At 42.2% G+C, this 26,805-nt stretch overlaps 1 protein-coding gene across 1 annotated transcript in view; it reads left to right on the top strand.

The window, feature by feature from the left end:
• LOC140136365 (casein kinase I-like) overlaps positions 1-26,805 on the top strand; it is a 52,956-nt gene that overhangs the window by 8,418 nt on the left and 17,733 nt on the right. The window contains exon 4 of the mRNA XM_072158126.1: positions 14,114-14,212. Within this exon, the coding sequence (XP_072014227.1) occupies positions 14,114-14,212 (99 nt within the window). The remainder of the gene's footprint in view (positions 1-14,113; positions 14,213-26,805) is intronic.

Raw genomic sequence — 26,805 nt, forward strand, 5'->3', positions numbered from 1 at the left:
CCCTGTACCAGCAAAGGTAATGCAAAATCTACCACTTGGCAGCAATAGAGGATCTCCCAACTACATGAATATGCATTTATATGTGACCATGGTATTGGTAACTATTTTTTTCCTTTCATTAAGCGTTTTCATAGCACTAAATATGGCGTAGCACGAGTTACCGAAAGATGCATTTTTTTATATATTTTCAAAATGTTGGCAATTTAATTGATGCCAATTATTATTTTCCTTCTCCTAGTAGTGCCTTGAGTAAAAATAAGAAATTAATATACAAAACACTATCCATCACATAATAATGACCCATTTAAAACTGTAGCACGAGTTACCAGTAGCACGAGTTACCAAAGTAGCACGAGTTACCATAGCCCACTTCCCCCTGTACCAGCAAAGGTAATGCAAAATCTACCACTTGGCAGCAATAGAGGATCTCCCAACTACATGAATATGCATTTATATGTGACCATGATATTGGTAACAGCTTTCTAGCAGCAGTGTAGCCAGTGTGGGGGGGGGGAAGGGGGCAGCCTGCCCCATGACAAACTAGAATTATGCAGTTCGTAATTAAGGTGCCCATACACACACACACAAAAGTGTGTAAATAAGGTTTGTAAATAAAAAATATGCAATATGCAAATAAGCTCATTAATATTCATAAATATGCAAATAACATGACACAAAATTATACAGCACATCAGGCCACCATATCCAACCAAACCAAGTTTGAAGTTGATTGGTTATTGTGTTTATAATGCTGCAAAGTGGATTAATGAAAATGTAGGCAAAATTTGTAAATAAGCTCATTAATATTCATAAATATGCAAATAACATAACACAAAACTACACAGCACATCAAGCCACCATTATTCTATCACCATACCGGTACCAAGTTTGTAGTTATTGTGTTGGAGCTGTACAGTGGATTAATGAATTTGCTTCCGCCCGGACAGCCAAACAAAGAAAGAAAGAAAGAAACAAACAAACAACCAGGCAACCACACATGTGTGGGGGCCAAAAATTAAAGAGAAAAGTGACCTCCTGTCACAGGAAAATTAAAGTAAAAATATGGAAGGCAAAGATAGAGATAAGATTCAATTCAAGGAGCCAGTTTCCACCCCGATCATGTGCCAAAATAGTGTAAATTTATTTATACCAAATTTTTGCACACACCAATAAAGTCCTTTTTTTAAGCTCAAAGACTTTACATTGTACAGTCTCTCTAAAAAAAAACCCATGCTATTTAGCATATATCCCACTATCAATACCTGGTCAAAATGATGCAACCAACATTTTTAGCCCTCCACCCCCTAGGATCTAGCCTAAGAACCAATCAATTAATATGGGCCTCATGGAAGAACAGAGGATACCTTAAAACATCCACTGAATGAGTAACCGAGGCAAAAGAAGAAATAAAACAAACAAAATAGATACTGGAAATCCTGAGATTAACAGCATGCAGTGACATTGTTGATACTGAGATTTGTGTAGTTCTGAGATTTGTATTGGAAATTGGTTTGTTGTTGAGTGTAATGAGGCTCATTTTCCAGCTTAGTGAAGTGATTGAAATCGGGCAAACTAGAGTATTTGCACCAAGCAGGAAATGATCTCAACCAAAAGATGACCAAACATTCTATAACTCCGAAAGCAATTTAAAAAAAACTTACAGAGCAAATAACCATGAACATTACAAGTTTTGTGAGGGAATTTAGAGTCAAATAACATGGAAGTAAAAGTTTTATCAATTGTTGACTGTTCAATTTAACTGTTTAAATTTAAGCCCTGGAATAAAATATCCAAACAGGATCAAGCAAGGCGTATGTAAGGCTGGGATGTTTGTATGTAATGTGTGTGGTACATTGGATACACTGAATAGTGTTATTTGTACATAGATGGGTTATTTGGGGGGTTATTTGTACATAGATTGAGTTATTTGATCATTACACCAGTTGTTGAGGAATTGTTATCAAAAAAAATTGACATTTAGATGAACAATACCATTTTATATATGGCGGGACAAACTGTAGCACGAGTTACCGTAGTACGAGTTACCATGTTTTTGCCAGTCAATGTAAAACTATGAGGGGCACAACTTTTTAAGGTATACCAAAACAAACCTTATTATAGCAATTACTTATCATATAATCAATAAGGCTTTAGTGTTTTTTGTTTTAGCACACCATCAAAATAAAAATGAGTGATTTTTAAGCATGTCCTCTGCTCGTAGCACGAGTTACCGATTTTTACAGCTGTCCCATACATACAGAAGTTGATATCCTGAATTAGCAATACTATGAGGATCTAGCCTTGAATGTTGGGTATTAAAATACAAAAAATACAGATTCCAATCAAATCAATTTAAAAGCTGGAGCACAAAGTATGTAAAAGGATGCCATAAAGTGTAGCACGAGTTACCGTGGAATTGCCCATATGTACATTGTCCATGCCTGATGAGGACCAGCCAGCATCATCCCAAGTGAGGTTTGAAGTACAATTTAGAGTAGATTGACGAGCTCGGGTACACTCTGTGCTGCCATGTGTTTATATTTTTGTCAATACTAGTGCACCTGCGGCTGTGAGAGCCCAGATGCTGTGAGAGCACTGGCATGATAGCGATACTGTTTGACCCCAGATGACCTTTGAACTTAGATGACCTTGGTGCAATTTTTTCATGCTCCCTCAGTCATACTGAAGGATTCCACCTATCAAGTTTAAGGCCAATAGGGCAAAGTTTAAATTTAGCCCCTACATGACCTTTGACCTCGGTTGACCTCAATTTTGTTTTGCACATATATTCCCCTCGTATCAAGAATTGCACCCACCAAGTTTGAACCTGATAGACAAAGTTTGAACTCCATGACCGTTGACCTTTGACCTCGGATGACCTCCATATAATGTTTTTCATGCTCCCCTCATACGAAGGTTTCGACCCACCAAGTTTGAGCCCGATCGGACAAAGTTTGAGATTTGACCCCTCCGTAATGACCTTTGACCTTGGTTGACCTCGATTTTATTTCGGTCATATATTCCCTCGTATCAAGGATTCCACCCACCAAGTTTGAGCCCGATCGGACAAAGTTTGAAATTTTGACCTTTGACCTTGACCTCCGATGACCTTCAAAACCACATGGCCAACATGCTTTTCCCGATACCTATCTACAGTGTTCGAAATAAGCACTTATCCTCTTGTCCTCTTGTCCAAAAATCACTGGGGACAACCATATTGAGCTATGTACTTATCCCCTGGACAACCACTATATTTTACCTCCAAAAGTATGACACATTTTGGGGACAACCAAAATGTATTGAGGACAAGCAAAATTCATACTTTAGTTATCCTCAGGATAACCTCCATATTTTCCTTATTTCGGACACTGCCTATCTATATATCCGAAATTTCAGCGCGATGCGTTGAAGCGCGGCGAAACGCATAGCCGGACAGACAGATAGACAGACAGATAGACAGAGACCGCTTATTATTTTATTAGTACTAGTGCACCTGCTGCTGTGAGAGCCCTGATGCTGTGAGAGCACTGGCATGATAGCGATACTGTTTGACCCCAGTTGACCTCAATTTTGTTTTGCGCATATATTCCCCTCGTATCAAGGATTCCACCCACCAAGTTAGAGCCCGATAGGACAAAGTTTGAAATCCATGACCTTTGACCTCGGATGACCTCCATATAATGTTTTTCATGCTCCCCTCATACGAAGGTTTCGACCCATCAAGTTTGAGCCCGTTCGGACAAAGTTTGAAATTTGACCCCTCCGTAATGACCTTTGACCTCGGTTGACCTCGATTTTATTTCGCACAAATATTCCCCTCCTATCAAGGATTCCACCCACCAAGTTTGGGCCCGATCGGACAAAGTTTGAAAATTTGACCTTTGACCTCCGATGACCTTTAAACCTACCGGTCAACATGCTTTTCCCGTTGCCGATCCATATCCGGGTATCGCATCGATGCGGCGGCGCTGGCGTAAACGCATAGCCGGACAGACAGATAGAGACCGCTTATTATTTTAGTACTAGGCGGTTACCCGTATTTGGCGGTTCTCGGCTGCCGTGATTACCTGGCTGATGGTGACTGTACCCACCAAGTTTTATGCCCATAGGACAGTTTTACTAATTTGACCCCTTGTGACCTCGAAATGACCTTCCAAAATTTGGCTCTAAATGTTGACTGTACCCACCACGTTTCATGCCCATACGACAGTTTTTAGTAATTTGACCTTGGATGACCCCAAAATGACCGTCAAAAAATTTGACTCTAAAAGTTGACTGTACCCACCAAGTTTCGTGCCCATACGACAGTTTTACTAATTTGACCTCAGATGACCCCTGGATGACCTCGGGTGATCTTGGCCCACTTACCGAAACAAACTTGTTCTGTCTGAGGTCCAGATGCACCCACCCACCAAGTTTGAGGAACGTGCGCCCCCCAGTCTCCGAGAAAATAGGCGGAAAACAGTTGTTACTAATTTGACCTCAGATGACCCCTGGGTGACCTTGACCACTAACCAATACAAACTTGTTCCGTCTTAGGTCAAGATGCACCTACCCACCAAGTTGCATGCCCATATGACAGTTTTTACTAATTTGACCCCTAGATGACCTTTGGTGACCTTGACCCACTAACCAATACAAACTTGTTCTGTCCCGGGTCAAGACGCACCCACCCGTCAAGTTTGTGGAACGTGCGACCCCATTCTCTGAGAAAAACAGTTTTTACTAATTTGACCCCTGGATGACCTCAGGTGACCTTGACCCACTAACCAATACAAACTTGTTCTGTCTGGGGTCAAGCTGCACCCACCCATTTGGCGGTTCTCGGCTGTCGCGGTTACCTGGCTGATGGTGACTGATGCCCATAGGACAGTTTTTACTAATTTGACCTCAGATGACCCCTTGTGACCTTGAAATGACCTTCCAAAATTTGGCTCTAAATGTTGACTGTACCCACCACGTTTCATGCCCATACGACAGTTTTTAGTAATTTGACCTTGGATGACTCCAAAATGACCGTCCAAAAATTTGACTCTAAAAGTTGACTGTACCCATCAAGTTTCATGCCCATACGACAGTTTTTACTAATTTGACCTCAGATGACCCCTGGATGACCCCAAAATGGTCATCCAAAAATTTGACTCTAAAAGTTGATTGTACCCACCAAGTTACATGCCCATACGACAGTTTTTACTAATTTGACCTCAGATGACCCCTAAATGACCTCGGGTGATCTTGGCCCACTAACCGAAACAAACTTGTTCTGTCTGAGGTCCAGATGCACCCACCCACCAAGTTTGAGGAACGTATACCCTAGTCTCCGAGAAAATAGGCGGAAACAGTTTTTACTAATTTGACCTCAGATGACCCCTGGGTGACCTTGACCCACTAACCAATACAAACTTGTTCCGTCTTAGGTCAAGATGCACCTACCCACCAAGTTGCATGCCCATATGACAGTTTTTACTAATTTGACCCTTAGATGACCTCTGGTGACCTTGACCTACTAACCAATACAAATGTGTTCTGTCCTGGGTCAAGACGCACCCACCCGTCAAGTTTGAGGAACGTGCGACCCCCAGTCCCTGAGAAAAACAGTTTTTACTAATTTGATCCCTGGATGACCTTGGGTGACCTCGACCCACTAACCAATACAAACTTGTTCTGTGTGGGGTCAAGCTGCACCCACCCACCAAGTTTGAGGAATGTGCGACCCCTAGTCTCCGAGAAAATAGGCGGACAGACAGACAGAGTCACAGACTACCAGTATTATTATATAGACTAGGCGGTTACCCGTATTTGGCGGTTCTCGGCTGTCGCGATTACCTGGCTGATGGTGACTGTACTCACCAAGTTTTATGCCATATGACAGTTTTTACTAATTTGACCTCAGATGACCCCTTGTGACCTCAAAATGACCTTCCAAAATTTGGCTCTAAATGTTGACTGTACCCACCACATTTCATGCCCATATGACAGTTTTTAGTAATTTGACCTTGGATGACCCGAAAATGACCTTCCAAAAATTTGATTCTAAAAGTTGACTGTACCCACCAAGTTTCATGCGCATACGACATTTTTTACTAATTTGACCTCAGATGACCCCTGGGTGACCCGGATGACCCCAAAATGACCTTCCAAAAATTTGACTATAAAGTTGACTGTACCTACCGAGTTTCATGCCCATACGATAGTTTTACTAATTTGACCTCAGATGACCCCTGGATGACCTCGGGTGATCTTGGCCCACTAACTAAAACAAACTTGTTCTGTCTGAGGTCCAGATGCACCCACCCACCAAGTTTGAGAACCTTTGACCCCTCGACTCTGAGAAAATAGGCGGAAAACAGTTTTTACTAATTTGACCTCAGATGACCCCTGGGTGACCTTGACCCACTAATCAATACAAACTTGTTCTGTCCTAGGTCAAGATGCACCTACCCACCAAGTTTCATGCCCATGCGACAGCTAGTATCAATTTGACCCCTAGATGACCTCTGGTGACCTTGACCCACAAACCAATACAAACTCGTTCTGTCCCGGGTCAAGACGCACCCACCCGTCAAGTCCCGGGTCAAGACGCACCCACCCGTCAAGTTTGAGGAACGTGCGACCCTCAGTCTCCGAGAAAACAGTTTTTACTAATTTGACCCCTGGATGACCTTGGGTGACCTTGACCCACTAACCAATATAAACTCGTTCTTCCTCATACCAAGCTGCACCCACCCACCAAGTTTGAGGAACGTGCGACCCCAGTCTCCGAGAAAAGAGGCGGACAGACAGACAGACAAACAAACAGATGTACAAACAGATGTACAGATCTGGTGAATTATTAGTAAGACTAGGCGGTTACCCGTATTTGGCGGTTCTCGGCTGTCGCGATTACCTGGCTGATGGTGACTGTACTCACCCAGTTTTATGCCCAAAGGACAGTTTACTAATTTGACCTCAGATGACCCCTTGTGACCTCAAAATTACCTTCCAAAATTTGGCTCTAAATGTTGACTGTACCCACCACATTTCATGCCCATATGACAGTTTTTAGTAATATGACCTTGGATGACCCCAAAATGACCTTCCAAAAATGTGGCTCTAAATGTTGACTGTACCCACCACGTTTCATGCCAATATGACAGTTTTAGTAATTTGACCTTGGATGACCCCAAAATGACCTTCCAAAAATTTGACTCTAAAAGGTGACTGTACCTACCAAGTTTCATGCGCATATGACATTTTTTACTAATTTGACCTCAGATGACCCCTGGGTGACCCCGGATGACCCCAAAATGACCTTCCAAAAATTTGACTATAAAAGTTGACTGTACTCACCAAGTTTCATGCCCATACGATAGTTTTTACTAATTTGACCTCAGATGACCCCTGGATGACCTCGGGTGATCTTGGCCCACTAACTGAAACAAACTTGTTCTGTCTGAGGTCCAGGTGCACCCATCCACTAAGTTAGAGGAACGTGCGACCCCTAGTCTCCGAGAAAATAGGCGGAAAACAGTTTTTACTAATTTGACCTCAGATGACCCCTGGGTGACCTTGACCCACTAATCAATGCAAACTTGTTCTGTCCTAGGTCAAGATGCACCTACCCACCAAGTTTCATGCCCATATGACAGTTTTACTAATTTGACCCCTAGATGACCTCTGGTGACCTTGACCCACTAACCAATACAAACTTGTTCTGTCCCGGGTCAAGACGTACCCACCTGTCAAGTTCCACTAAGTTAGAGGAACGTGCGACCCCTAGTCTCCGAGAAAATAGGCGGAAAACAGTTTTTACTAATTTGACCTCAGATGACCCCTGGGTGACCTTGACCCACTAATCAATGCAAACTTGTTCTGTCCTAGGTCAAGATGCACCTACCCACCAAGTTTCATGCCCATATGACAGTTTTTACTAATTTGACCCCTAGATGACCTCTGGTGACCTTGACCCACTAACCAATACAAACTTGTTCTGTCCCGGGTCAAGACGTACCCACCTGTCAAGTTTGAGGAACGTGCGACCCCCAGTCTCCGAGAAAAACAGTTTTACTTATTTGACCCCTGGATGACCTTGGGTGACCTTGACCCACTAACCAATATAAACTCGTTCTTCTTCATACCAAGCTGCACCCACCCACCAAGTTTGAGGAACGTGCGACCCCCGGTCTCCGAGAAAAGAGGCGGACAGACAAACAGACACACAAACACACAAACACACAAACAGAGTCTGGTGAATTATAGTAAGATAGATATTAGATAGATAGATGTTAGTGATGGTTTTATTTTTACATGCATTTTAGTGTCCGGGGATTTGAATGGCTATTTGGGTTGGTTGGCACGATTTAAGTCAATTGATTTCACTATTTACTTGATTTAAATCAACTTTTTAAAAATGTTACCATTTTTGATAAATTTCAGTTTCTTTTTTAAAGGACCATTTCACTTCATTTCTAATACTTCCACAACTTTTGGATACTTTTAAAATACCCTTGATGTCATTTTATCTATTGCTAAAAATTCATCTTCAAGGTGCAGAATTCAAGTTTTTTCCCATGATCTAAGTGATTTAACCAAATTATTTCTTTGAAATTTTCTCATGTAAAAAATATGTGTTGCTTTTGTTTTGTTGCACATGTCTAGCATTCCATTGGTCTCTTGACTTTTATCATGGTGTATAGCAGTTCTTGGAATTTCAAAAAATAAATTTAAAAAATCGAATTTGAATCAAATAAATTATCAAATAATTTTTTTTAAATCAAAAACATTGCCACCATATTTTGTACTCTTCCATAATAAGCTTGATTACAAAGGTTTCTCTTCTTCCCTAATAGTAATAAGCTAGATTATTTTAAGGTTTCTCTTCTTCCTTAATTAATAAGCTTGATTACAAAGGTTTCTCTTCTTCCTAAATAAGCTTTCTTCCTAAATAAGCTTAATTATTTTAAGGTTTCTCTTCTTCCTTAATTAATAAGCTTGATTACAAAGGTTTCTCTTCTTCCTAAATAAGCTTGATTACAAAGGTTTCTTTTTACATAACATACAATTTACAGAAAATACACAAAGCAGCCTTTATTGCTTTTCACATTTTCTCATGAAGAATGGAGTGTGAAGTGTGCATAATTGAAAAGAAGATGCCCGGCCACTAACTATCAATGTAGCTACTGTATCATTTAAGTGCAATCAGAAGAAATCCAAGGAGACATGGCCTTTTTCCCCTGATATTATTTCTCAATATAACTGATTTCAGGCCCCTTGATAGACTAGTCAGATCAGGTGGTGTATGACGTGCAGTCCCTAAATTCAGTAAATTTTCATCGTCAACCGTGTAATTGAATGAGATTATTTTGAAATTTTAAAACGCTTGAAATATCACAAACAAATTGGCCTATGGTGATAAATAATATAAATACAAGCTAAAACCGTTGGGGTTCGATAATGAACCCCACAAAACTAACCGAGTATATGGAAAATGCCACACGGCCGGGCGGTTTCACGAGTTGCCGGCTCGATCATGTCATCCGCCGCCTGAGTCAGATTGGGGAATGTACAGCACTTTTTCCTGATGGAAATGTTATTTTACCGACTAATGGTGAAAATTTCTTGACCCATATAAGTTAATTGCAAGTGCAAAACAACATCCTATATACATGTACTATGATCAGCTCATAATAGGCGAGAATTATTTGTTTTTTGTTACGAGTAAATTAAGTCACAATTTACGCCAGCATAAATTCACAAAAGCGTGCATCTGTCACGTAATATGCAAAGCGCAATTTGTGTGAGTGCTGCGCCCAGCTTTGTATATACTAGTCTAAATCAATCCACGATGTAATGAGTCCACCTATTACGAGCTGATCAGAGTATATGCCTGCAAGAACCGCTCATTTATGACTGATTTTGCTGACAACACTTACTTTTTGAAGAAAAATCTAAGAATTGGGGGATCTCACCCTCACATCCCCATAGCGACAGCCCTGATTTAAGCCTTAATTTCATTGATAAATGAGCTGTAAATATTTTATCCAGGTAAATATAATTTTCTGTCAGAAATTTAGCTCTAATTAAACAGGTGCCCGAAGAAGCCTCAAATTGTGAGTTTTGGAATACCTACAGGATTGTTTTCTTTTGTTTTCTTATTTGTGTATAATTTGTATGTGTGTTTATAATGTATGCCAAGGAAAAACAAGTTTTTGTTGAGTTGAGTTGGGCTTCTTCACTTCACTCCATGTTGAAATGAAGTCTGTATATAATAATATGATAATTGTTTGCCAAGTATAATTCTCCATTTTTTCCTTGCCCTAATGATATTAAAATTTGTCAAAATAATACAAATATCATGTGCACTTGATTTAAGATGCAAAGAGTTTGATAGGTAACAATACAGAATGTATTTGGCATAATGCATTCACAAATCACAATATCCATAATTCCATAACTCTTTACTTTTAAAATGTCTAAATATAACCAAGTCACAGTATATCATAACTTGTGAAAACAATAATTCTTTGTAAAACTGAATAATTCATCTGACTGACATGGATGGGTATGAACTCCCTGATGGTGCCATAAAAGATTATAGTCTTGAAGTGGATTATTGGAAATAACCATTCAAAAATGATGGTTTCTTCCGGTTTAAAAATTAAAATTAATGCAAAGTAAGCACAATGACTGTGCAACACACATTTTTCATGTTTTTTGAAAGCACGCTCATTTCTGTGGCTTAAAATGTGTGTAAAATTAGAAAGGCCTACAAATTGTCTAGGGACTTATGAAAAAGAAATATAAAAAGTTAAAAAGAGCTTGAATATTTTGCAAACCATTGTCAATTATGAATTCTCATTCCCGTGAACATTATGTATGACAGTCCTATTTAGGGCAAAAATAATAAACCTATTTTGGGCAAGCAGTGGTTATAGCTTCTTAGAAAAGTGTTTTAATTATCTTGTAATTTCCATTGCCAGTTGAGCAAAATTGGTAAAGAGTGAGTGTATAAGAAGTCTACATTATATGTATATATTAAGAATTGTTTTCGGTGATAATATGCAAAAATTGTATGCAAAGGCATATTTTGTGGTTCTAACATCCTCCTTGGTTTCAGTAGATGAAAAACTTGTTCCCAAAATTTTAAGTTGATTCAGATTTTGCTTTTTAAGTGGCGATGACATAGGCTCCATATAGACTAATATTGTAAATTTGTCCTGTTTTCACAGAACATAATTATACAAATTTTATTTTATTTTTGCCAAGGGAATGAATCAGCAAGAAATTTTTGGCACACAAAATGTAGCCAGAGGTTTTCAGTGGTATAAAAATCGCAACCTTTTTTTAGAAAAGTGTGGGATGATGCTGTGGAATATGAAATGCCCCTTTGATTAATGTAATATTAATTTTATGTAGCATGACAATAGATACTTTTATTTGCATGTATTCGTGTCACGTTGATGAAATTGGGTATGAAGTGTTATTCAGCCATCTGATATTAAATGACTCGTAGCTTCCCTGTTCCAACATTGCTTATTATTGGGGAAAATTAAGTATTCTTGTCATGTTAAAATTTTGACCCAGACTTCAATTAAAGGGGCATTTAAGTGATCCACAGCCTCATCCCCCACTTTTCTCAAAAAGTTGAGATTTTTATATCACTGAAACATCTGGCTACATAATGTTTATGTACAAAATATTTCTTGCAGATTAATTCGTTTAGCAAAGATATCGTGAAATTTGAATTTCGTTCTGGTGCACCAGAACGAAATTACAACGCGTGTCTATGGAGCAGTGTAATATACATAATCATGCATAACTCGTGAACGCAAAATCGGAATCAACTGAAATTTTGGGAATAGGTTTTTTTCGTGGATATCTAATGAAAAATGACATAAATAGAGGATGCTAGGATCACGAAATACTCCTTTAATACTTAAAGGAGGATTTTGTGATCCTCTTTGATGACATTTTTCAGTAGATATCCACGAAAAATGCTCATTCCCAAAATTTCAGTTGATTTAGATTTTGCGTTATGCATGATTATGTGTATTACACTGCTCCATAGGCTACTGTTGTAATTTCATACCAGAACTAAATTCAAATTTGACGATATATTTGCTGAATGAATTAATCTGCAAGAAACTTTTGGTACATAAACATAATGTAGCGAGAGGTTTCCAGTGGTATAAAAAAACTTTTTTTGAGAAAAGTGGGGGGATGAGGCTGTGGATCACGAAATGCCCTTTTAAGGACTAAATGGCAATCTTAAAAGCAGTGCATTTAATAACAAATTTCAACTGACTTCAGGTCCCATAGCCTTGATAATGAAGAAGCTTGTAATGACCAATTGAAAACTGTAGTATTGCATACAGTTGATACATAAACACATCAAAAAAAGAAAGGTGCCACTCTTTTGAGTGTTAATAAATTTATGAACAAATAATTAAAAGCAATAAAATTGATATGAACATGTGACTAATTATGTTAGCTACAGTACGATACCAGTCATACTTGTGTAAAAATAAGTTGGAATGTTGGAGAAATTGATGAATAGACAGAATTTGGTGCAATTTGAAAAGTTGCAATTTCAAGCAGATTGTGCAGTGTGAAATTACAGGCTTTTCACACTCACCTGAAGTGAGCATCTGTCGATAAAAATACACCTTGATTGCGGTTTTGTCAGTTTGGAGAGTCATTCAAACCTTTCCTTTCACATAGTTAATGGCGCTGCAACTTTTAGAATTGCACCATTTTATGAATTTCTTGATCATTCCAGTTTTGTTTTACACAAGTATTGCTTCATACTGCAGCTAACAAAATTCTTCAGAGGTTCATATCAAATTTATTACTTTTTTAAAGTAATTGTGCTATAGTGGAGACTTTTTTAATGTGTTTACACTGCATAGAAGGTAAAATGCTATGTAATTATAAAGTGGAAGAAGGGCCCTTACATGTACTCCACTTAATAATATCTGAAAAACAGTTTTGATGGAGTTGTGCCCTTCTTCCTCTCAGGTATTCAATTGGAAAAGCACTTCTTGCTGTAGATCTTGGGAGGATGCCCGGTAATAAGATGCTCTTGTTAAAGTGTGTCAGAAGCAAGTTATAATACGTCTACATCGCTTTTTTCTTTTTAATTAAGTTATTCTTGGAAGGTTGACAGTATGTATGTTGAATGATAAGCTAACTGAATATTTACAAGATAACATTATTGTATGTGTTGCGCTTCTTGTAACTTGGGGGATTTAAACCATGATTAGTCAACTCCCAATTGGTACATGGAAGATTAAATGAAGAACTTGCATATCGGCATGTTGACATTAAAGTGAAGCCTTAAGGTGTATTATTAATTTGTTGATTTGGCTGCCTGTAATCAAGTTGTGTCTTGCAAGTGAAGACTTTGGATGCAAATGGCTATATACACCATTTTTCAACTTTTTGTATTAATTTGCCATAATGCTAGCTTTTATTTATTTGAAACTATGATAAAAAACAGTGCTATTTCTGATTATATTCTTCATATTTGAGGAGGATATGCTTATCTCAAATTGAGATAAATGGATATATATATATATCGTTTTCGCATCGGAACTCTTAAAAGTGCAGAGAGCTGTTTTAATTGAAATGAGTAAATCATGCACACATAACCGAAAGAGATGGCTTTATGTAAAGCTAGAATAAGGGCAAACTGAGATGGAGTGAAGTCTATGATTTTTCACTTAACATGTAATAAGTTATCCCACTGGTGAGGCTTTCAAGAAAATTAGCTGCCCAAGGAAAACAGTTCCATAGTTCAGGATGTGCCTGCGCATGATGTGCAAATTAAATACAAATGTAGAGCATGTTTCAGAAACAGGTGAAAGGCACAGATGCACCAGTCTAATTGGCTTTTAAAATAATTGTTAATTTTGTTACAGAGTGTTTGTGTGTGCAATAATTTAAACTTAGAACTTGAACACAAAGTGATCTGTTTTGCAGAGTGGTAGAAACGTCACAGTTGATGGTGACACACATTAAAAATAGGGCTCAGTACAAACATGTTGATTGTAGAATTGCCTGAATTGTAATTTCTGTCATTTTTGTTTTGATTTTAGTCCTAACACCTCTTTGTATTTCTTTTTGTCTGTTTCAGATGATCAATCGAATTGAACATATGCATAACAAGAATTTCATTCACCGAGATATCAAGCCCGATAATTTTCTAATGGGCATAGGGAAACATTGCAATCAGGTGAGTTATTCCCCGAGCACTACCTGCCGATCTAACATTGCCTCTGATTCGTCAGCACTGTGTGCCTTCGCGTATACGCAATAGAGAGTTGGGTGCTTTCGCGATTACGCGATAGAATAGACCATGAAAATCTGTGGTAATTGCATAGCAGTCTCGCCTGTCGCATTTCATGGAACAATCGGCCCTCATTATCGGGTGATGCTGAGACTTTGACTGGTTGTACGGGCTCTGTTTTCTCTCTCCTCTGTGGTTCATGGTCATATACATAGGTCAAAGGTCATTTGAGGTCAACTTGTAAAATACCTTTATTTACGACTTTTGGTTAAAATTTGGTCTCATATTGAACAGTATAAAAATATTGGATCCAAAACATAATATAAATGATAAAATTGGATGCTTTACACCCAATATTTATTGGTCTTGCTATGAGTTTTAAAATATTTTAAAACTCATAGCGACGGGCTCTGTTTTCTCTCTCCTCTGTGGTTCATGGTCATATACATAGGTCAAAGGTCATTTGAGGTCAACTTGTAAAATAACTTTATTTACGACTTTTGGTTAAAATTTGGTCTCATATTGAACAGTATAAAAATATTGGATCCAAAACATAATATAAATGATAAAATTGGATGCTTTACACCCAATATTTATTGGTCTTGCTATGAGTTTTAAAATATTTTAAAACTCATAGCGACGGGCTCTGTTTTCTCTCTCCTCTGTGGTTCATGGTCATATACATAGGTCAAAGGTCATTTGAGGTCAACTTGTAAAATAACTTTATTTACGACTTTTTGGTTAAAATTTGGTCTCATATTGAACAGTATAAAAATATTGGATCCAAAACATAATATAAATGATAAAATTGGATGCTTTACACCCAATATTTATTGGTCTCGCTATGAGTTTTAAAATATATTAAAACTCATAGCGAGACCAATAAATATGGGATCAATCAATCCAATTTTATATCAAACTAGGGTCGTAGCTGCATTTTTATACAAGTACCTTAATGTGGCATACAAGGTCACCTACAGTGGTCAAAGGTCATTTGAGGTTATGTTTGTTTGTTTGTTTACCACTCATACAGTTTTAAATTTAACTGTTATAATATCTTTCTGAATTTAAATCACCCAATGGTGGAGGCATCCCAATCGACGTCTTGCGTCAAAAACTGTGACATTTATAGTTTGTGATTTAACTGATCTGAACAGTTGGAAGTTTCATTTATTCGCGGTTTCAAATAGAGTTCTCATGAATGTGTATGTGTCAACAATATGTTTGCTGGCTTTAGATTTGCATTAACTGTGCAAAGTTCAAAAATGAAAACCTTATGAAAATTGTCCGCCATACAGTACTATAGTATTTTGATGTAAACCTTTGACGAGAGCTTTCTTCCACGATGTGTGCTTTACGCGTCATTGATTCTGCCACCATACGAGTTGTAAGTTGCGTCTTGTGAGTTCTGGATTGTCAACATCACAGAAGTACATGTATGCTCTCGTCAACAGTTTACCGCAATTAACTATTGATCAAACTGGTGATCCACAAAAAAAATCCCAAATTACACCTGTATTGGTAGGAAAACAATATGGAGGTTTCCAAAGATCAGGCAGTGTGAGCATCATTAAACCAAAATTAACATCACTCTCTATAATGATGTATATATGTAGTGGTAAACATAAATAGGAAGCAAAATTAAACATCTATGCAAACTTCTCAAATTTGATACACTCAGTGGAACCCTTTCACCCACTCAACCCGCATCTTCAGCGGATGTTATTACTCTTCAGATTTGTTGTTGCTAGTGATGTGTGAGACACCTCCGATGACGTTACAGGTGTGGATGACGTCAAACAAAGAGGATGTTGTGAATATCTATCGTACCTTTTGTTTATTGTACCAAGTACACATATACATACATTATTAAGATAGGGCTTAACAATTATTAAGTTGCTGTAGGAGGAAATAAATTAATAAATGTATTGGCAGGACTACGCATCGTGTGGGTGAAAGAGTACATTTTGTTTCATTTGTTTCTAGAGAATGCCAACACCATTTTAAACAATTGTAACATTTCCATAAGAAATCTAATTTGTATTTCTTTTCCACAAAAGGTTCGTTTCACTGTCAGGTATGTCCCCTTTTAATTTTGACCCAAACAGTACTTTAAAGTATCTTGGCAACAGTAATTATCACCCATTCACAAGAGCTTCTCATTCATTAACCATGGAGAAAAAAAATAGAATCAACTTAATTCGTAAAGCCGACAGACCTAGATTTGTAAATTACATGGTACATCTTGAATGTATTTTGCATATTAACACAGTTCTTGAAAACAAGTCAAAACACTCATGTATTAAATTCTTGTTTTGATAAACTCAACTTTGTTTCAAATTACTAGCTTTATTAGTCACCTATTTTTACAGTATCTACAATGTACAAGTAGTAGACTCGGCGTCTATTTGTACATGTAGTTTATGTAATCATACCACTGTTTTTCCAAGTCTAGTTTATGAAAAGTTCATGTTATCAAGAGTAGTGGTTCAACCCACAGTGATTCAACCAATTAAATCATATGGATCAATAATCAATAATAAAGCTACAATCCAGGAAAAAGTAGTTGGCACACTTACACAAACAATTGAATCAAAATGTTTGCCCTATCAAAATTGGAGATGCGAGTGACTCAGTACACCGGTCGATCTTACCGTTTCCGATGTTGATTAAGATACTTCTTGCATCGATCCCGAGATGCGGAAAAAACCAATAGTCATTTTGTCCCACATAAATGAATAAATAACAAAACCCCCGATCCCCGAGTGGACTCACCCATTCGGTGACGTCACACACGATAATCACCCCTTATCCTCCTTGGTTTCTAGATGAGATAGACGTGTGGATTTTTCTTTACCAACGCTAAGTATCATTACGAACCAAAGGACGAGATATACAGTTTGTTTGTTACACCTGAGGTAAAAACCAACCAGTATATTACGCTAGGGAGATAGTTTTGACGACATTTTTCGCTAGAAAAGTGACAAAACGATCCAAAAACTTAGCTTGTATGAGTGTTTCCGTTAGATACGGGACACACGTTTTCAAAATGGCCGCCTATAGGACGCCATTTTATTTTTGTTCTCACGTAAAACAACTATAGCAGACTAGTAAGTTACAATAGATGTTTGTACAGTACTGTGTATACATGTATGGTGAGTGATTATCGCTATGTTTATGGTGTGCTCTATCGTTATATCTTTCAGTACGCGTCTGATGACGAGTTACTGCTAAGAGTTCGTGGGTTTCGAAGGACCAGCCTGACAAATCTATACCAAAAGGTTTTCAGTTTTTCATCCCTTTGTACATATATTTTTATATCATACCACTACATCAGCGACAGCCACTGTGCGTGTGGGTCTGTTTATTGGGCTTGAGCTTGTGTTCGGGGGTAGTGCTATACGCTCCCGATTACTACAATGTCCAGGCCTTGTCAATCATGCCCTTCCCTTGTGGCAGAGTGGGACCCGCATCCACTCTGCTACACCCACAGGGATTGCTCTAAATCAAATAAGTGTGCTTCCTTTTGCATAGGCTTATCGGACATCTACTTCGAGGATTTAGAAACTAGCGCTCGATAGGGTCTTCGACACAGACAGAAAACGAAGACCAAGAAGAAGCCTACAGGTAAGATTGATATGGTAGGTACTAGCGCGGCCGGCAAGGGCCACGCTAAGGTAACCTCTGGGGCTCCGGTCCCGGGCAAGCAGGCGGACCCTCCGGGGACTGCTAGCGAGCCCGAAGGCCTAGCAGCCAGCGAAAGCACTGACATAACGTCAAAGCTAATAGCAGGTAGCAGGACGTTACTTGCCCTAACAGGCGAGTACCAGTCTACCAGTGAGATCTCTAGCGAGTTTCTTGCAGGTGGACACCCGTCTATTGCTGGCGAACGAGCGGGTCTAGCACCATGAAGTAGCCGGCGACGGACAGTATGCCAAGGGTACCCGGGCTTGCCTGGGTTGAATCCTAGCATACAGCGTGCGAACGGACCTCCGGGCTTGCCTCGGCCGGTCTGTAGCACGCAGCGTGCCAGTGGAACCCCAGGCTTGCCTGGTGTTCCACAAGGGTCGAATGAAAACGTGCATGGGTTTAGCAGAGAGCGATACCGGGGCTAACGCTTGGGTGTAGTCTTAGCAGAACCAACTGGGGTTGTCACACGGCAGCGTTCCATGGCGGGACCGCCGAGTGATGCCCTGGGCCTTGGAGTGGCTGCCGGCTGTCCTCCGGGACTGGCTAGCGGCTATAACGGGGTTGGGCTCGCAGTCTCTCACGGGACAGCGACCCAAGTGCAAACGGTGGCAGCTACCGAGACGAGCTACGGCTCGACTTCAGTGGTAGCCACTATGCACGCGCCCATTGCCGCCGTGAGTGGTACGCCACACACAGCGACCTTGGGCGAGGCTCAAGAGGTTAGGGTAGGTAGTTTGAACAGCCTGGCTGATCAACAACCCACTTATGTCCTCGAGAGCCAGCAGAGCGTGGGTGATCCATTACAGTCAATGGGTCGATTACCCTCTTATGATCGATCACTATCTATTCAGCGGAGCATGGCTCCATTGATTGATACTGCCTATTCAGGTAGCGAGGTGACTGATCGGGGGTATACACGCTCAGCTACCCGTGATACTAGGCAAGCTCCTTTTAGCCAAGGGACAGCCAGTATAGCGGGGTACCCATACACACGGCTTGATCCTCTAGCGGGGCGCTGTGAGGCATGGGTAGAGTGGTAAGCAGCAAGGAGCCCTATCGGGCAGTTTCGCTACAACCACGCAGGTACCGCAGTACTGCGTCCTGGTTACCACAGTCTCTGTGGCAACAGGGGGAGGCGGTACTGGTACTGCCGTTCCATGGGGTTTCCTGGTGGCGGATCCTTTCAGGGTCAGCTACCGACAGGGTATGCCCGTGGTATCCGCCGCAGGGTGGTTTCTTCCACGGTCTAGCACCGTGGCAAGTGCCGCCTAGCGTTGGGCAAGCAGTACCACCAGCTGTTACCCAGGCTGGGCGGCGAGTGGCTAACCCTGATACAGCTCAGGGTAGGCCGCGCGCTGCTATGGCTAGGGGCGACAGCAGCGAGAGCGTCGCGGATCCCGGGGTGCTATGGCTGGCCGCTCGGGGTCTGGCGGGAGTCCTCCCTCTTCTGCTGGTGTTCAGTTGGCTAGCCACACGGTGGCGACACCTCCTGTCCACCTTCAGATGCCCGTCGTCAGATCTCTTCCTCATCAGAGAGTGAGTCAGAGTCTGAAGGCGAGGGAAAGGAGTCGGAAGATGAAACCAGTAGCGACTCACAGTCTGATGAGGCTGTGCAGCTAGCTTCAGGTATCCTTCCCCGCTTCCCGTGAGGAACTTCGCTAGCAATGGTCTGCCTGCGGACACCGCTGAGGTGATGAGCCGTGTGGCCCAAGGTTTGGGCCTGGCTTTCTCTCAGGAGGAGTCCGTTCAGGAGGACCAGGGCATCTTTTCAGTAGGATGCCCAGCTAGCGGCGTCCACACAAGGGTCGCCCGCACTTGCATTCCCGGCGGACCTCAAGGGTAGGTTTCGTAGGGCTGTCAGGCTCGCTGGAGCTTCGGCGCCGCGTGCTTGCACGCTTCCACTGCGTGTTTCGCAGGAGGACCACGAAACCGACCTCAGGGTCCCTGACATGGATCCAGACGTTGCCAGCGCCTGCCGCTGGCGGCCAAGGCGCGCGGGTCGCTCTCCCCCAGTGGGAGGAGGAGCTAAAGCTCATCGATAAGCGAGCACGCTCGCTTATCAGAGTCTCTAGCGTCGCTACCCCGCTTGCCGAGCACCTCGGTAGGAAGGTAGCTAGCGACCACGGAGCAACGCGTCGGAACTCTTCCATGAGGTTAATCTGTTAGCGGTGCTAACAGCTAACCTCAACGAGAGTTCTATGGGCCTAGCCCATAGGATGTCATCTCGCCGCCGGGGGAGAATGCCTGTCTGTCCCTCCAGTCAACTTACGGCTCCGACTTTGCTGAAGCAATGAAGAAGTCAGACTCGGTGGGACAGGGGCTACTCTTTGGACAGGCCTTTTATGCTTCACGGTAGAGGACCGGGCAAAGAAGGCCACCAATGAGAGCACTCTGAAGAAGTCAGAGGCTGCCCTGACCAAGGGAAGGGCAGTAAAGCGAAGAAGAAGCACAAGAAGAAGAAGTCTTCTAAGCGTTCTTCAGCGCCAGCTCCGCTTCAACAGGACGCGCACCACAGACTACACCCGAGCCGAGGCTACTCCAGCACCTCCCAAAAATCTGGGAAGCGCAAGAGTAGTGCTGGATCAGTATGGCAAGCCCCTAAGAAGAGCCGTTCTTCTAAGGGTGGCAAACCAGATCGGTCCTGAGGGCACGGCGGTCGACAGTCCATGCCGGCAGGCCTTGGACTTCCACAGGGATTCCCCTGTGGGCGGCCGCTGTGCATTACGCCCAGAGATGGCATGCCATCTCACCGGGCGCCTGGGTATTGTCAGTGGTCAGTGGGGTTACAGGCTGGAATTTACCAGCCACCCCTCGTCGCCTGCACGATTCAGAGGTCCACGGTAGTGCCGCCAGAGCGGCCCCCAGCGTCGGGCACTACTGTCAGAGGTCACTCAGCTTCTCACGAAGCAAGCGATTGTCCCGGTCTACCCCCCTTTCACCAAGGGGTTTTGGAGCACTTTTTTTCTGGCTCCAAAGAAGACCGGCGACTGAGGCCATTCTGAACCTCAAGCCGTTGAGCGAGTTCATCAGGCCCAAGAGGTTCAGAATGGAGACTCGCTTCGGTGCTAGCCTGCCCCATCAAGGGTATGTGGGCGGCATCGCTAGATCTCTCGGGGCATATCTGCATGTTCGATCGCACCTCAAGATCAGAGGTTTCTACGCTTCAAGGTACAGGGTCAAACTTACCAGTTTCGATGCCTGCCATTCGGCTTGTCCACCTCCCCAGAGTGTTTACACTCCTGGTCAGGCGGTGGCAGCGTACCTGAAGCGCAGGGAGTCAACATGTGTTGCTACCTGGACGATTGGTTCATTTACGGACGCACCCCACTGGGGACACAGTGTCTCGTGGGGGTAGTAGTCCGTACGGTGCGGGCCCTGGGATTTCTGATCAACGTCAAGAAATCCAATTTGGTCCCGCGAGACACCACTATTCTTAGGGGCCCAGATCAACCTCAAGGAGGGATCGCGGCGCCCTCACCCGAGAGGGTGACGAACATGGCGAGTGTGCCCGACTCTTGGCCGAGTCAGAGGGGCACCCGCTGTGGCATGGATGAAGGTTTTGGGCCTTATGGCCAGTATGGTAGACCTCGTGCCGTGCTGCGCTTTCACATGAGGCCTATACAACTACACCTTCTAGCCTTTTACAGGCCCAGTCGTCACCCAATATCCCTCGCGGTTCCGATGTCGGAGATCGCGCGAGAGGAGCTCTGGTGGTGGACCCATCAGCCCAATTTGACTCAAGGTGTCAGGTTTCCTGCACCAGCGGTGCGTCACGTAGTGACGACCGACGCGTCAAAGCTGGGCTGGGGGGGGCCACATCCACGGGGACTCAGTCTCGGGCCTATGGTCGGCCACGGAGGCGGAGTTCCATATCAACCTTCTCGAACTTTGGGCAGTGGAGAGAACTCTCCAGCATTTCGAGAAGGTGATCGTGGATCTCATATCGTTGTCCAAGCGGACAACACAACCGTGGTGGCCTACCTCAACAGACAAGGGGCACCAGGTCACCGCGGTTGTGCCTGCACGCACTTTTCGCCTGATAGGGTGGTGCAAGGCCAGGCAGATTACGTTGAGAGCGATGCACATAGCGGAGTCACCAACATCCTCGCGGACGATCTGTCACGAGGAAAGGTGTCGGGACCTACAGAATGGTCCCTTGCTCCGCAGGTCGCCCAGACGATCTTCGAGGTGATGTACCACCCCTCGATAGATTTGTTCGCATCTCATCGAAATCATCAGCTGCGGTGTACTGCTCGAGGGTCGCAGACCCACAGGCGTTCGCCGTGGGCGCTCTGTCCGTGAGACTGGGGAGGAATGACTGCTTACGCTTTCCCCGATCTCACTGCTTCGCAAGGGTGGTGACCAAGATCGGGAGGGAGGATTGCAACGTCATTCTGATAGCACCGTTCTGGCGAAACACCTGTGGTTTCGACCGATGGTGGATCTACTAGCGGCACAGCCGCGAGTACTCCCCCGAGTTACCAAATCTACTCCGGATGCCCGGAGGAGAGGTACCAAGTCTACCACTAGAGCACCTGCAGTTAGCTGCATGGCCCTTATCAGGGAACGTCTTGGCGGAGGGAGGCTTTTCATCAGAAGCTGCTTCTCTCATCGCCGGGGGTAGACGAGAGTCTACAAGTCAACTACAAGTCAGCCATTCTCTCGATTCATCGGGGATTTGAAGACGGGTCGACTATCAATTCAGATGGGTCCCTAAGTCTTCTTCTCGACGGTATGTTCAGCGGCGCCCGCCCGAAAGGAAGGTGGTCCCTCCATGGGACCTCAACACAGTCTTGGAGTATATTAAGGGTCCCCTTTTGAGCCCCTGTCAAAGCGACCCTTAAATACGTCACTCTTAAGCGGCCTTTCTTCTGGCGTTGGCTTCGGGACGGCGCTGCTCGGAGTTGCACGCAGTCTCAAGTCAGCCTCCGTATTACTAACAACGGAGCGACGCTGTTTCTTCGCCCGGATTTCCTTGCAAAAAATGAGCGAAGTACATTCCGACACTCGCCCCTCTTCCTACCCAGTATTGGGCGGGGTTCGTCAAGAGCCGAAGACAGGTTGTGGTGCCCGGTGAGGCGCTACAGCACTACCTTGGCGAACACAAACCTTAAGAGGGCTCATGACCGCTTATTTATCACCCACGCAGAACCGCACGGTCCAGCCGCTAAACAGACTCTGGCACGGTGGCTGGTCCAGGTGTTGGTGGACTCGGGAGCGACAAAAGCGCTTCGCCCCAGGCCCACTCAACCAGATCTATCTCATCTTCGTGGGCCTACCATAGGGGGGTCCCCATTGAAGAGATTTGTCAGGCTGTGTCCTGGAAGAACCCGTCGTCCTTTTCCACGGTTTACTACAAAAGCGTAAACCAACGACCAGGCGATAAGTTCACCAGGGCTGTTCTGGGGAGATAACATGGTGGTTGGGTATCAGGTGTTTTATGACAATCAGAATTCCAACATGGTAAGAACCAGTGTTTCTATTCTTAACCACTGCACTTTCAGTTCAGGGGTTTTGTCTGTTCACGTAGTCTTTCTGTTTCCGGCCGTGAGGGGGGGGAAATAGTTTGACCTCGCGATTACCATGCTACCCACTCTCCCGATCCTTATCAGATGCTGGCCAATCTTGTACCTCCATCCGTCGGTTACTTGCTAGATCGATCTTTCAGATGTTGATGCAAGAAGTATCTTAATCAACATCGGAAGCGGTAAGATCGACCGGTGTACTGAGTCTAGTCCCAAACAAAATGTTTGGTAGACTCATAACGGTCGCGATCTTACCTTTCCGATATTGATTATCCGGACCCCGCCCCTACAAGTTTGGCCGGTAGGGGCTGCCCAAGTCGGATAAGGGATGATTATCGTGTGTGGCGTCACCGAATGGGTGAGTCCACTCGGGGGATCGGGTTTTTTGTTATTTATTCATTTATGTGGGACAAAATGACTATTGGTTTTTTCCGCATCTCGGGATCGATGCAAGAAGTATCTTAATCAACATCGGAAAGGTAAGATCGCACCGGTTATGAGTCTACCAAACATTTTTGTTTGGGACTAGAAACATGCATGCAATATATGTGAAGTACAGAATCCCCCCCCCCCCCATATCTTACCCTTCCCTACTCCCAATCTTTCAATGTTGGATGGAGGGTCTTATCATGGGCATGTTGACAACATGGCTTGGTCCGGCATTGAATTGGGAGAGCGGGAGCAGAGATATACCAAAAGACGGGCAAAGTGTGCCAACCTTTTTTTCCTGGATTGTAGTCGGGTCATGGTTGGTAGCTGACAGAAAATGGTATTCACCTACATGTGTATTGTTGTAGTATACAATGATATTAATATGTGACCAGCTCCAACAAAACCCGGAACAAGTCGCCAGGCATGTTTTTGAGATAGGCCTTTTAAAGATGACAATCCCATAAAAAAAATCTAATTTTGGAATTCTTAATTTAATGGTATTTGACCTTGGGCCTAAGTGGACTTTCAAATCCTTGAAAGTACTTGCTCCCGCTCTCCCAAATACTGAGTTATCCGCCTTGCGTAAGATGGTAGCGTAAGATTTTAGATTAAGATTGTATCATTAAGTCATTTCTTGTACAGCACTTTGACCTCTTGATAAGGCGCTTAATAAATGTCATTTTATTTTATTATTATTATTATTACTTATTTAAAAGAGGTTTATTTAATCAATAATTGACAGTTGAACTATGATAATCCCTATTCAATCATGTGTAAAGCAGGAAACTACATGTATTTAGCTCATTAATTAGAATAGCAATTTAGGAAAAAATATCAAGGTATCATTTACAAAATGATTCATATCTTCAAAAGTATTGACGCTATGTATATAATTTTGGTATCATTTTAAAACTTGTTGTCATGTGCTTACATTTTTATTTAAATCATGAAATGTCAAAAATGTGACTTCTTCCTGGTTTTGTCAGAACGGGTCACATATGTGTTTGTTTCTTTGTTTACTTCTTTACACAATTTATTTACACTACAGCTGGAAGGCTGTATTTTTTTAATAAAGAAAATATTTTTGAATCAAGGACAGTGAAGGTGATAGAATTCTGTATTTTTGTATACAAAAAGTATTTGATATTAACTACACTAATTGCAGCAGTAGTTCATTTTATAGCTGAAAAGGACAAATGATATGGTTACAATTTAGCATTAATTACTGCATAAATGCATTTTTAGACCATCTGTCCACTAGATTTCCTGTTTTTAGATGATAGAATTATTGAAAGATGAAGGTTGTTGGTTCATACGGTGTTTATGAATCAGGAACTTGTCTGTACTAAATATTTCTGTTATGATTGTATACCTGCCAGATTACATGCGTGGTCAGGGAATTTGCACGCGGGGTCAGGAAATGCAAAGTGTATTTGTTTGACTAGATGTTGCTAAGCTACAAATGTTTACTAAACCATTGTGTACTTTAAATATGTCATGTTGCAAAGAAATGGCAAGCGTTCAGGATGACTGCTGCTACCCTACGTAGCCAGCCATAACAGGAGGGAAGTTGGCGAACTAACCAGCCAACCCCAAGAGGATTAGGATTAGACTTGGGATTTTAGGGTTAGGATTATGGTATTAGGGTTAGGTTTAAATTTGGTTGACGTCATTCAAATTAGTTCGCTTCATTGGCATTGGTTGCTGGAATTTAGTTGTTCCATCTCGCATCCTCAGACTTGAAGGGGAAGCCTACTGTTGCACTCAATGGGGGAAATCACAAACTATGGCATATACCCTCTGGTGATTACAATTCCAAAAGTTTTAAAAAGCCTATAAAAGTAAAGCACTCGTCCATGGATTTTAATAAGGTAAATAAAACCTGGGTGCATTTCTGTCTGTTAGATGGTGTTATGCATTATGTGTGTGCAATGTGCATGTATGAGCAATTTTGCCTCAAATACTTCATGTACTTGTGACAGGTAAGCTTATGGAATAAACACAGTTCTGTAAGGGTAATATTAATTATTATACAAGCTTACTCACTGATTGACAATCACTGATTGTATATAAATATGGTTTCACAGGTGGGTAGCCAAGATTGCCTGTGTGTGTGTTTGTTGGGGTGGGGGTGGGGTGTAGGAGTCAAATACAAAGCGAAGAGGAAACATAAAACCCACGGACAAACCAAGGTTTTTTTTTCACAAAACAATATCAACTAGTGTCTTTATTATATCAGTTAAAAGGTTTCAGTTCATTGAAATGGCTTGTTCTATTGTCAGTATTGGGAATATGAATTTATCAGGACACAACCAACTTTATTTACATGTATACATGTGATAAAAGCTTTTATCATGTGATACTTACCAAGTTGTTTTGATAGAGACTGATAAAATAAAAATGTGTTTCCTGTACAGTTTCTATTTTACTCAAAATAATGTGTTTATTACATGAAACACAACATTGAAAACATGTTGGTTCCTTATTCATCTAGATCCCTGTTTTGAAGTGGAATTGAAAGAAAACAGCGTTAGCATATGGGGGTTGTCACTGATCAGGAGTGGGGGACGATATATTAAACTATTAAACTAACAAAACTAGAGCGATAACCGCACCATAGCTGAACCATGTGGCTTCGGCAGTATATTGTGGTAGGCCTATACCAATGTCACCCGGATTCTGTAATGGACATAATCTCGAAATGCTATGAAGGTATGACTGCGCGAGTGGTGTTAATGAATGAGGAAAAGTAAAGAATATAAAATAAACTAGAGCAACTGTGCCCTTTGCAAGGGCACGCGGTAAGTTAGGCGGATGACTGTGACGATCTGATCAAGCAGCAATACTGTGCAGGATAAAATTAATTTTAATAAGACTGTTTTATTAATTGCC

The sequence above is a fragment of the Amphiura filiformis genome, chromosome 1 (assembly GCF_039555335.1).
Source record: "Amphiura filiformis chromosome 1, Afil_fr2py, whole genome shotgun sequence".
Lineage (NCBI taxonomy): Eukaryota > Metazoa > Echinodermata > Ophiuroidea > Amphilepidida > Amphiuridae > Amphiura > Amphiura filiformis.